General features: G+C 37.3%; 1 protein-coding gene across 1 annotated transcript in view; it reads left to right on the top strand.

Annotated features, from left to right (window-relative positions):
• LOC133543895 (unconventional myosin-VIIb) overlaps positions 1-13,209 on the top strand; it is a 105,590-nt gene that overhangs the window by 12,669 nt on the left and 79,712 nt on the right. Inside the window, exons 9-15 of the mRNA XM_061888783.1 lie at positions 1,059-1,212; positions 1,272-1,348; positions 5,016-5,135; positions 9,195-9,337; positions 9,409-9,619; positions 9,693-9,828; positions 9,892-10,052. Coding sequence (XP_061744767.1) covers positions 1,059-1,212; positions 1,272-1,348; positions 5,016-5,135; positions 9,195-9,337; positions 9,409-9,619; positions 9,693-9,828; positions 9,892-10,052 — 1,002 coding nt within the window. The remainder of the gene's footprint in view (positions 1-1,058; positions 1,213-1,271; positions 1,349-5,015; positions 5,136-9,194; positions 9,338-9,408; positions 9,620-9,692; positions 9,829-9,891; positions 10,053-13,209) is intronic.

The raw sequence follows: 13,209 nt of genomic DNA, 5'->3' as shown, positions 1-13,209 counted from the left end.
TGGGAAGCGGTGAATTGTGGCCGCCTTTAGCAACACAAACACAGTCGGTGTTTCCTTGTTTACATTCCCGAAAGACTACAGTGAAGCTTTACTATGGAACAGAGCAGTCAAGCGAACACGGTGCCCTACCACATGTCAACCGGCAGGTTTCGGTGATAAAATGGTGGTAATAAGTTGGCTCTTACCGTAGACATGTGTGGAGAGCTTGCGTCGTTCCTCCTGCAGCTGCGGACTCTCTTGCCTCCTCCCACCGGCCGCCCCCGACCGTCGGATGCTTTCATTGTGGAGGAGGGAAAAAAATAAAAAATCTCAGCCCGGCTGCCTTCGCCTCGTCGAGAAACGTGGCTTCCCTCGGAGACACTGGCGGTCACCACACCCCTCCGACTTTCAGGTTGTACATATAATCTCACTAAAACACTAGTAACACAATAAGCAGATAAGGGATTTTCCAGAATTATCCTAGTAAATGTGTCTAATAACATCTGAATTGCTCTGCCGTCTAGTTTTTTTTTTTTTTCTAGTCCTTCACTCTCACTTTCCTCATCCACAAATCTTTCATCCTCGCTCAAATTATTGAGGAAATCGTCGCTTTCTCGGTCCGAATCGCTCTCGCTGCTGGTGGCCATGATTGTAAACAATGTTCAGAGGTGAGGAGCTCCACAACCCGTGACGTCACGCGCACATCGTCTGCTACTTCCGGTACAGGCAAGGCTTTTTTATTAGCGACCAAAAGTTGCAAACTTTATCGTCTATGTTCTCTACTAAATCCTCTCAGCAAAAATATGGCAATATCGCGAAATGATCAAGTATGACACATAGAATGGACCTGCTATCCCCGTTTAAATAAGAACATCTCATTTCAGTAGGCCTTTAGATAAAGTTGCCAGCATAATTTGATGTAGAAAAAATCCGTTCAAGAAATTCAAATGAGTCAAATTTGATCAAATTTGGTTTAAAAAAACCCCCAACAAAGTTCAGACACAAATGAACGCCCGTGCTGGGGTCCTTGCAGAGTTAATGTCGGGGTGTGAACCAACACAAAGTGTGTGTCCCACCAGGGCAAGTGCACCAGCTGTGAAGGCCGTGACGACGTGAAGGAGTACGCTCACTTCCGCTCGGCCCTGAAGATCCTCATGTTCACCGAGAACGACACCTGGGAGATCTGCAAGCTGCTGGCCGCCATCCTGCACTTTGGCAACGTCGGCTTCGACGGTGAGTGCGTGGACTTGCCAGGCGTGTCCCGCGAGAGCTCTGACCGACTTGCTCCTCAGGAACCATCGTCAACAACCTGGAGGGATGCGACGTCCTCGCCTCCTCGCACTTCGAAATGGCCGGCCAACTGTTGGAGGTGAAGTCCACTGTCGCCAAGTATAATCAGTAACTCTTCACATAAAACCAATTGGTGCCATATTTTGATACTTTTGGTTAAACGGCTCAAACACTTGGCAGACAAACAAGCTTGCTCGTAGCGCACTGCCTCGAAGTAATGTCACTTTCCATGCCAACAAAGCAAGCGGGCCTGATAGAAAAGCAAGGCTCCACGCTTCAACTTGTGCTAGCTCGATGCTAATTTGCATTGGATATGCCATATACATGCCACTGATTAGCATTAGCATATTTTTTTTTAATGCCTATTTCAAAAACGTTTGAATTTGTTAAGGAAAAATGCATAGGAAACAAAATCACTTTAAAAAAGAATTTGTGTAAAAGAAAGTATATGCAGAAAAATTCAGGACAGAAAAATTCAGTCTACTACAATAAATTATGTGTAAAAAAAAAATCCAGTGCAGATAAATTTAGTGGAAAAATAATTCAATGCAAAAAATGAAGTTAAAATTTGGTGGAATAAAAATTAGGTGGTAAAAAAAAAAACATTGTATAAAGATTCACTGTAAAAAGCAATTAGTTAATAACAAGTAGTATAAAAAAATTTGATGTAAAAAAAGTGATGTGCAGAAAAATTCAATGTATAATAAATTGTGTAAAAAAAAATAAGTGCAGAAAAATTTATGTGGAAGAATAATTAAATGCAAAAAAAATTAAGTTAAATTTGGTGAAATAAAAAGTAGGTGGGGGAAAAAAACATTGTATAAAAATTCAGTGTAAAAAGCAATTAGTTAATAAAAAGTAATTAAAAAAAATTCTATGTAAAAAAAAAACAAAACTTGGTGTACAAAAATGATGTGCATAATAAATTATGTGTAAAAATAATTCAGTGCAGATAAATTTAGTGGAAAAATAATTAAATGTGAAGTGAAGTGAATTATATTTATATAGCGCTTTTAGGGACTAGGATGGCGGAAGCCGGGATCGAACCTGCAACCCTCAAGTTGCTGGCACGGCCGCTCTACCAACCGAGCTATAACGCATATAATGCCAAAAAATTAAGTTAAAATTTGGTGAAATAAAAAGTAGCTGGGGGAAAAAAACCATTGTATAAAAATTCCGTGTAAAAAGCAATTAGTTAATAAAAAGTAATTAAAAAAAATTCTATGTAAAAAAAAAAAAAAAATTGGTGTAAACAAATGTGCATAAAAAATCAGTGCATAATAAATTATGTGTAAAAATAATTCAGTGCAGAAACAGTTGTTCTAAAAGAAAAATCACTATTTACAAAATCAGTGTAAAAAATTTGGTGTAAAAATAATTCCATGCAGAAAAAGATTTCAATACCTTTTGAAGTTGTTAAAGGGGAACATTATCACAATTTCAAAAGGGTTAAAAACAATAAAAATCAGTTCCCGGTGGCTTGTTGTATTTTTTGAATTTTTCTCAAAATTTTACCGGTCCAGGAATATACCTAAAAAAAGCTTTAAAGTGCTTGATTTTTGCTATTTGCGATGCTACTATCCATGTCCCTGTGACGTCCTACAGTGCTGCTAATGTAAACAAACAATGACGAATAGCACAGCAAGATATAGCGACATTAGCTCGGATTCAGACTGTGATTTCAACGGCTTAAGCGATTCAACAGATTACGCATGTATTGAAACGGATGGTTGGAGTATGAAAATATTGAAGAAGAAACAATCTATTGAGCGAATAGCTATTGACGCTATTCATAGCCATAGCATGGCCGAATAGCTGCGTTAGCATCGACGGTAAAATGTGCAGACCAAACGATCAGGACTTTCGCATCTTGTGACACTGGAGCAACTTAAATCCGTCGATTGGTAAGTGTTTTTTTCGCATTAAATGTGGGTGGAAGGAAACGTAATATAGTTGCAAATGCATCTGCAGGTTATCCATACATCTCTGTGCCATGTCTGCTTTAGCACCGCCGCTAAATAGCATGTTAGCATCATTTAGCGTAGCATATTAGCATCGATTAGCTGGCAGTCACGCCGCAACCAAATATGTCTGATTAGCACATAAGTCAACAAAACTCCCCTTTGTGATTTCGTTGACTTTATGGTTGCAAATGCATCTGCAGGTTATCCATACATCTCTGTGCCATGTCTGTCATCGCCGGTCAAATGTGGAGACACTCCCGCACATTAAATGGGGGTCTGGCGGCAGACACTTTGGCATCTTCGGGCCAGTGGTGCAACTTGAATCCCTCCCTGTTAGTGTTGTTACACCCTCCGACAACACACCGACGAGGCATGATGTCTCCAAGGTTCCAAAAAATTGTCGAAAAAACGGAAAATAACAGAGCTGAGACCCAATGTTTGCAATGTGTTGAAAATGAAAATGGCGGCTGTGTTACCTCGGCGACGTCACGTTCTGACATCATCGCAAAAAGAGCGATAAACAGAAAGGCGTTTAATTCGCCAAAATTCACCCATTTAGAGTTCGGAATTCGGTTAAAAAAATAGACGGTCTTTTTTCTGCACCATCGAGGTATATATTGATGCTTACATAGGTCTGGTGATAATGTTGCCCTTCAAGGAAACATGTTACACTCAAACAGCTGGTGTGTAATTAGTACACTACTTGCAGTATGGACACTTTGTAGGATGCAACATAAAACCGGAACATTCAACTTAATGGCAAAGACTACTTCCTGACTACAGCAACACACCCGGGGCAAAGGAAAATGAATGCATACTGGCAAGTGTAAAACAAGTGCATAGCAGAGTTATTATTAGCTCACATGTCATATTAAGTGCGTAAAAATTTTAGTGGAAAAATCATTAAATGCAAAAAATTTTAAGTAAAAATGTGGTGGAATAAAAATTAGGTGGGGAAAAAAAACATTTTTATAAAATTTCAGTGTAAAAAGCACTTAGTTAATAAAAATTCAATGTAAAAAAAAAACTGATGTGCAGAAAAATTGTGTAAAAATAATTTAGTGCAGAAATATTTGTTGTAAAAAATTTTAAAATAGTATTTACAAAAACAGTAACAAATTTGGTGTAAAAATAATTCCATGCAGAAAAAATTTCAGTACCTTTTGAATTTGTTAAGGAAAAATGTTACAATCAAACAGCTGGTGTGTAATAAGTACACTACTTGCAGTATGGACACTTTGTAGGATGCAACACAAAACTGTTACATTCAACTTATTGGCAAAGACTACTTCCTGACTATGGCAACACAGGAAAATGAATGCATTCTTGCAAGTATTTGTTCATTTCACTAAATCTAATTAATTTGACTAAATCGACTATCTTCTTGGGAAATTTTTCAACCTGAGGTAGTTCCAATAAGAAGCTTCAGGAAGGAGGCTTGATTTGAACATTTGTACTGACTTCAGAAATTCTTCATTGTCAATTCCTCCAGACACGCAAGATATAAGGGGTATTGATATCCATTTGGCGGTAATCGGCACCGTATCGGTTGCAGTGTGAAATGTCCCCATTGATAGTGCGCAACACGTCACGCTGTCCTGACCCCACAACAAGTCCAGCTGCATGCTAGAATTAGTCACTGACTGGGTTCTTTTGTAGTCCGGCTCCATCACAAAAGATGTCCAAAAAAATGCGTTGGCTGATTTACGCGATGCGCTTTAACGCCTCACAGTGTCAGCTGTGATTGACAAGAGTTATCACTTCCTGTGGTTGCCCCCGCAGGTGGACCCCAAAGTGCTGCAGAAGAGCCTGACTCGGCGCTCCTTCATGACCATCCGAGAGAGCGTGACCAAAGTTCTGACCTCGGCCCAGGCTGTGGACGGCAGGGACGCCTTTGTCAAAGTAACCTCACACAGAGACGCCATTGTGCTTTTTTTTTTTTTTTTAATGTCTTCTCTTGCTGCATGCCAGGGGAGCACTTTTGGTTTTACGTGGAAAAGACGCCTGGAAATAGTTGAATTGTGCACACAGTCTGGTCTCATCTGTGAAGATGGTGGACTAATGAATTATGTCAAACTGTGTCCATGGTAGCAGCTTTAATTGCACAGACAATGTTTGAAGTCACATGCCAGCATATTTAAAAGTAAAAACCACAGTCAGATAAAGCTAGAATAAAGTCAAACCACTCACACTATTTTCCAATTTATACATTGATTTTTTTTTTTTACACTGAATTTATCTACACCGTTTTTTACACTGACTATTTTTTACACTGAATTTGTTTACACTGAAATTTTCTGCACTGATTTTTTTTTTTTACACTAACATTTTGTACACTATTTTTTTAGATTAAATTCTTTATTGATTTTTTTTTAACGTTGATTTTTCTGCACTGATTTTTTTGTATCAATCATTTACACACATTTTTTCTCCACTGTTTTTATACACTATTTTTAATATATTTTATATAATTTTTTTTTACACTGAATTTTTACACATTATTTTTACACTTAATATTTGTACACTTATTTTTTGGGGGTTTCTATACACTGAGTTTTTAATTCACTATTTTTTACACTAAATATTTATACACTGATGGGGGTTTTTTTACACTGAATTTTTACACGTTATTTTTTACACTAAATATTTATGCACTGACTTATTTTTAGTTTTATACACTATTTTTTACACAGAATGCTAACTGTTTTTACACTGATTTCTTTTTTCGTTTTTTATAATCAATTTTTTATATATTTTATACACTTTTTTACACTGAAATGTTACACATTTTTTACACTAAATATTTATACACTGATTATTTTTTTACACTGAATTTTTACACATTTTTTTTTACACTGAATTTTTTTACAGTAATTTTTCTACACAAAATTTTTCTGCACTGATTCTTTTTAGCAGTCAGTTTTAAACACTATTTTTTAGACAAAATATTTATGCACTGATCATTTTTTACAGTAAACTTTTACACATAATTTTTTTTACACTGAATATTTGTACACTGAATTTTTTACAGTAATTTCTTTACACAAAATTTTTCTTCACTGACTTTTTGCACTACGTTTTAAACATTATTTTTTAGACTAAATATTTGTATGATGATTTTTTTTACACTGATGTTCTTACACTGATTTTTTCAAACTGAATTTTTTTACAATTATTTTTTAATCTGAGTTTTTATACACTATTTTGTTAGACTAAATATATATGCTGATTTATTAACAAATATTTTTTTTACACATAATTTTTTTACACATAATTTTTTTACACTGAATATTTATACACTGAATTGTTTTAACAGTCATTTTTTTACACCAAATGTTTCTGCACTGAGTTTTTATACATAATTTTTACAGTAGATATATTTATACTGATATTTATATATATTTATACTAATTGTTTTTTTAGTTTTTGTTTTTTTGCACTGAATTTTTTTACACTGACTTTTAAACACTATTTTTAAGATTAAATATTTATATACAGAATTTAAAAAAAATATTTTCATACACTGATTTTTGTTACACTGAATTTTTTTTTACAATTCATTTTTAAACTGAATTTTTATACACTATTTTTTTAGACTAAATATTTAGATGGAGATTTTTTTAACACAGATTTTTTTTTTTTACATTGACTTTTCTTACACCGCATTGATTTTCTCCGCACTGAGTTTTAAACACTATTTTTTAGACTAAATATTTATATACTGATTTTTTACACAGAATTATTTTACACTTCATTTTTTTACCCATTTTTTTACACTAATTATTCATACACAGTTTTTTTTACACTGATTTTTTAAACTGAGTTTTTATACACTATTTTGTTGGACGAAATATTTATATGCTGATTTTTTAACACGTTTTTTTTTTACATTGGATTTTCCTACACTGTATTGATTTTCTCCACACTGAGTTTTAAACACAATTTTTTAGACTAAATATTTATATACTATTTTTTTTTACACTGATTTTCATACACTGATTTTTTTTTTTCAATGAAATTTTCAATCTGAGTTTTTATACACTCTTTGGTTGGACTAAATATTTATATGCTGATTTTTCTTAACACAGATTTTTTTTTACATTGACTTTCCTTACACTGCATTGATTTTCTCCACACAGAGTTTTAAACACAATTTTTTAGACTAGATATTTATATACTGATTTTTTACACTGAGTTTTTTTACACTTAATTTTTTACCCATTTTTTTACTCTTAATTATTTATACACTGTTTTTTTTACACTGATTTTTTTAAACTGAGTTTTTATACACTATTTTGTTAGACTAAATATTATGTTGATTTTTTAACACTGCTTTTTTTTTTCATTGGATTTTCTTGCACTGTATTGATTTTCTCTACACTGAGTTCTTATACTCCATTTTTCAGACTAAATATTTATATACCAATTTTAATACACTGATTTTTATAGAATTAATTATTAATCTTAGTTTTTATACACTATTTTGTTAGACTAAATATTTATATGCTGATTTTTTTAACACTGATTTTTTTTTTAATTGGATTTTCTTACACTGTATTGATTTTCTCTACTCTGAGTTTTTATACACCATTTTTCAGTCTAAATATTTATATACTGATTTTAATACACTGATTTTTATATAATGAATTTTTAATCTTAGTTTTTATACACTATTTTGTTAGACTAAATATTTATATGCTGATTTTTTTAACAGATTTTTTTTACATTGGATTTTCTTACACTGCATTGATTTTCTCCACACTGAGTTTTAAACACAATTTTTTTTAGACTAAATATTTATATACTGATTTTTTACACTGATTTTCATACACTATTTTTTTACACTATTTTTTTAGACTAAATATTTATATGCTGATTTGTTAACACAGATTTTTTTTTACATTGAATTTTCTTAAACTGCATTGATTTTCTCCACACTGAGTTTAAAACACTATTTCTTTAGACTAAATATTCATATACACTCTTTTTTTGGCTAAATATTTATATACTGTTTTTTACACTGATTTTAATACACTGAATTTTTTTTACAATTAATTTTTAAACTGAGTTTTTATACACTATTTTGTTAGACTAAATATTTATATGCCGATTTGTTAACACAGATTTTTTTTTACATTGAATTTTCTTAAACTGCATTGATTTTCTCCACACTGAGTTTTAAACACAATTTTTTAGACTAAATATTTATATACACTATTTTTTAGACTAAATATTTACATACTGTTTTTTACACTGATTTTAATACACTGAATTTTTTTTACAATTAATTTTTCAACTGAGTTTTTATACATTATTTTGTTAGACTAAATATTTATATGCTGATTTTTAAAACAGATTTTTTTTTTTAATTGACTTTTCTTACACTGCATTGATTTTCTCCACCCTGAGTTTTAAACACAACTTTTTTAGACTAAATATTTATATACACTATTTTTTAGACTAAATATTTACATACTGTTTTTTACACTGATTTTAATACACTGAATTTTTTTACAATTAATTTTTCAACTGAGTTTTTATACATTATTTTGTTAGACTAAATATTTATATGCTGATTTTTAAAACAGATTTTTTTTTTTAAATTGACTTTTCTTACACTGCATTGATTTTCTCCACACTGAGTTTTAAACACTATTTTTTAGACTATTTGTATACAAATTTTTTACACTTATTTTTTTTTACCCATTTTTTTTTTACACTAATTATTTATACACTGTTTTTTTTACACTGATATTTTTTTTACACTGATTTTTTTCCCCCACTGAATCTTTACACTACATTTTAGAAGTCTGCGCTCAAATCTCAAATTCATGACATTGTCAGCGTGAAAAAAAAATAAGTTGACCAAAGGCAAACAAGTGATGAAGATCCAAAGACGGACATTGAAGGTCCAAACATATCTTCTGTGTGACCAAGGACTCGTCTTTGTGGTCTGCCCAGGCTATTTACGGCCGTCTTTTCATTTGGGTGGTGGACAAGATCAATGCGGCCATTTACAAGCCGGCCCCCGAGGACTCCGGCGAGGTCAGGCAGTCCATTGGCCTCCTTGACATCTTCGGCTTCGAGAACTTCAGCACAAACAGGTCAGTGAGACACGAAGCTCGCCGTCTCTCTCTCTCCCCGTGCGACGCCATCCCGCTTTCTGTGTGAGCAGCTTCGAGCAGCTGTGCATCAACTACGCCAACGAGCAGCTGCAGCAGTTCTTCGTCCGCCACGTCTTCAAGCTGGAGCAGGACGAGTACGCCCGGGAGAGCATCGTGTGGGAGCGCGTGGACTACAAGGACAACCAGGACACGCTGGACGCGCTGGCCAACAAGGCGCTCAACATGCTGGCGCTCATCGACGAGGAGAGCAACTTCCCCAAGGTCCACCCTGCTCCACTGCCCCCAGCTCCGCAGCCAGAGCAGGTGTGACCTGGGTTTTTGTGTGGCTCCTCAGGGCACCGACGCCACCATGCTGCAGAAGATGAACCAGGTCCACGGGAAGGGGAGCGTCTACGTCTCCCCCAAGAACGACCACGAGAGCCACTTTGGAGTCCAGCACTTTGCCGGCGTGGTCTACTACGACTCCAAAGGTAGGAGCTCTCCCGGCTTTTTACGCTTCCACCGGCTTCTCAGCGCTGCTCGCTGCCCTCAAGGTTTCCTGGAGAAGAACCGTGACACCCTCAGCCCAGACCTCATCCAGCTGGTGGACACCTCCACCAACAAACTCCTCAAGCAGGTCTTCCACGCCCAGCTGAGCACCAACACCAGCGGGAAACCTCGCATGCTCGTCACCAGCGCCAACAGCACGCTGAGGGCGAGTACCTGACACCACCCCCACCCAGGACCTTAGACCTGGGCCACATACTTCATCCATCCATCCATCTTTGAACCATGACCTTAGACACTGTGCCAGGTCTACAGGCCAAACATACTTCATCCATCCATCCATCTTTGAACCATGACCTTAGACACTGTGCCAGGTCTACAGGCCAAACACACTTCATCCATCCATCCATCAATCTTTGAACCATGACCTTAGACACTGTGTCTGGTCTACAGGCCATAAACACATCATCACCATCATCATCATCATTCCATCCATCCATCCACAAACTAGGACCTTAGACACTGTGCCAGGTCTACAGGCCAAACACACTTCATCCATTCATCAATCTTTGAACCATGACCTTAGACACTGTGCCAGGTCTACAATTCATACACACTTCATCCATCCGTCAATCTTTGAACCATGACCTTAGACGCTGTGTCTGGTCTACAGGCCATAAACACATCATCATCATCCATCCATCCATCCATCCACGAACTAGGACCTTAGACACTGTGCCCGGTCTACAGGCCAAACACACTTCATCCATCCATCAATCTTTGAACCATGACCTTAGACACTGTGTCTGGTCTACAGGCCATAAACACATCACCATCCATCCATCCATCCACGAACTAGGACCTTAGACACTGTGCCAGGTCTACAGTTCATACAACCTTCATCCATCCATCCATCTTTGAACTAGGACCTTAGACACTGTGCCAGGTCTACAGTTCATACAACCTTCATCCATCCATCCATCTTTGAACTAGGACCTTAGACACCTTGCCAGGTCTACAGTTAATACACCCTTCATCCATCCACGAATTAGGACCTTAGACACTGTGCCAGGTCTACAGTTCATACACCCTTCATCCATCCACGAACTAGGACCTTAGACACTGTCCCAGGTCTACAGTTCATACACCCTTCATCCATCCATCTATCTTAAAAACTAGGACCTTAGACATTGTGCCAGGTCTACAGTTCATACACCCTTCATCCATCCACCAACTAGGACCTTAGACACTGTGCCAGGTCTACAGTTCATACACCCTTCATCCATCCACCAACTAGGACCTTAGACACTGTGCCAGGTCTACAGTTCATACACCCTTCATCCATCCATCCATCCACGAACTAGGACCTTAGACACTGTGCCAGGTCTACAGTTCATACACCCTTCATCCATCCATCCATCCACGAACTAGGACCTTAGACACTCTGCCAGGTCTACAGTTCATACACCCTTCATCCATCCACCCATCTTTGAACTAGGACCTTAGACATTGTGCCAGGTCTACAGGCCATACACACATAATCCATCATCGAACCAGGACCTTAGACACTGTGCCAGGTCTACAGGCCATACACACTTCATCCATCCATCTATCCATCTTTGAAACCATGACCATACACACATTATCCATCCATCTTCAAACCATGACCATAGACACTTTTGCCAGGTCTGCAGGCCATACACACATCCTTCATTCATTCATTCATTCATTCATTCATCCATCTATCAATCCATCTTCGAACCATGACGATAAACACTATGCGTGATCGACAGGGCATACACACTTCATCCATCCATCCATCCATCCATTCATCATCCCGCTTAATTCATTATCACAACAATTCATCCAACATCCATCCATCCATCAATCAAACTCTATCCTACTCCATCAATTCATCCCATGCCATCCCTTCATTCATCTTACTCCATCCATCCTACTCCAGCCATCCATTCATCATCCCACTTCATTCATTATCACATCAATTCATCCAACATCCATCCATCCATCAATCAAACTCTATCCTACTCTATCAATTCGTCCCATGCCATCCCTCATCCATCCTACTCCATCTATGCTTTCATCCATCCTACTCCATCCACCCATCCATTCATCCATCCTACTCCATCCATTCTTTCATCCATCCTACTCCAGCCACCCATCCCTCCACCCATCCATGCCTTGATCCATTCTACTCCATCCATTCATCATCCCACTTCGTTCATTATCACATCAATTCATCCAACATCCATCCATCCATCCATCAATCAAACTCTATCCTACTCCATCAATTCATCCCATGCCATCCCTCCATCCATCCTACTCCAGCCACCCGTCCCTTCATCCATCCTACTCCATCCATTCTTTCATCCATCCTACTCCAGCTACCCGTCCCTCCATCCATCCTACCAGCCATCCATGCCTTGATCCATTCTACTCCATCCATTCATCATCCCACTTCATTCATTATCACATCAATTCATCCAACATCCATCCATCCATCAATCAAACTCTATCCTACTCCATCAATTCATCCCATGCCATCCCTCCATCCATCCTACTCCAGCCATCCATCCTGTCATCCATCCTACTCCAGCCATTCATACCTCCATTCATCATCCCAGTTCATTCATTATCACATCCATTCATCCAACATCCATCCATCCATCAATCAAACTCTATCCTACTCTATCAATTCGTCCCATGCCATCCCTCATCCATCCTACTCATCCATGCTTTCATCCATCCTGTCATCCATCCTACTCCAGCCATTCATACCTCCATTCATCATCCCAGTTCATTCATTATCACATCCATTCATCCAACATCCATCCATCCATCAATCAAACTCTATCCTACTCTATCAATTCGCCCCATGCCATCCCTCATCCATCCTACTCATCCATGCTTTCATCCATCCTACTCCAGCGATCCATCCTGTCATCCATCCTACTCCAGCCATCCATTCATCATCCCACTTCATTCATTATCACATCAATTCATCCAACATCCATCCATCCATCCATCAATCAAACTCTATCCTACTCCATCAATTCATCCCATGCCATCCCTCCATCCATCCTACTCCAGCCATCCATCCTGTCATCCATCCTACTCCAGCCATCCATTCATCATCCCACTTCATTCATTATCACATCAATTCATCCAACATCCATCCATCCATCAATCAAACTCGATCCTACTCTATCAATTTGTCCCATGCCATCCCTCATCCATCCTACTCCATCCATTCTTTCATCAATCCTACTCCAGCCATCCATCCTGTCATCTATCCTACTCAGCCATCCATTCATCATCCCACTTCATTCATTATCACATCAATTTAT

The sequence above is a fragment of the Nerophis ophidion genome, linkage group LG26 (genome assembly GCF_033978795.1).
Source record: "Nerophis ophidion isolate RoL-2023_Sa linkage group LG26, RoL_Noph_v1.0, whole genome shotgun sequence".
Classification (NCBI taxonomy): domain Eukaryota; kingdom Metazoa; phylum Chordata; class Actinopteri; order Syngnathiformes; family Syngnathidae; genus Nerophis; species Nerophis ophidion.
The sequence above is the reverse complement of the archived record's forward strand: the minus strand, read 5'-3'. Positions and strand labels throughout refer to the sequence as shown.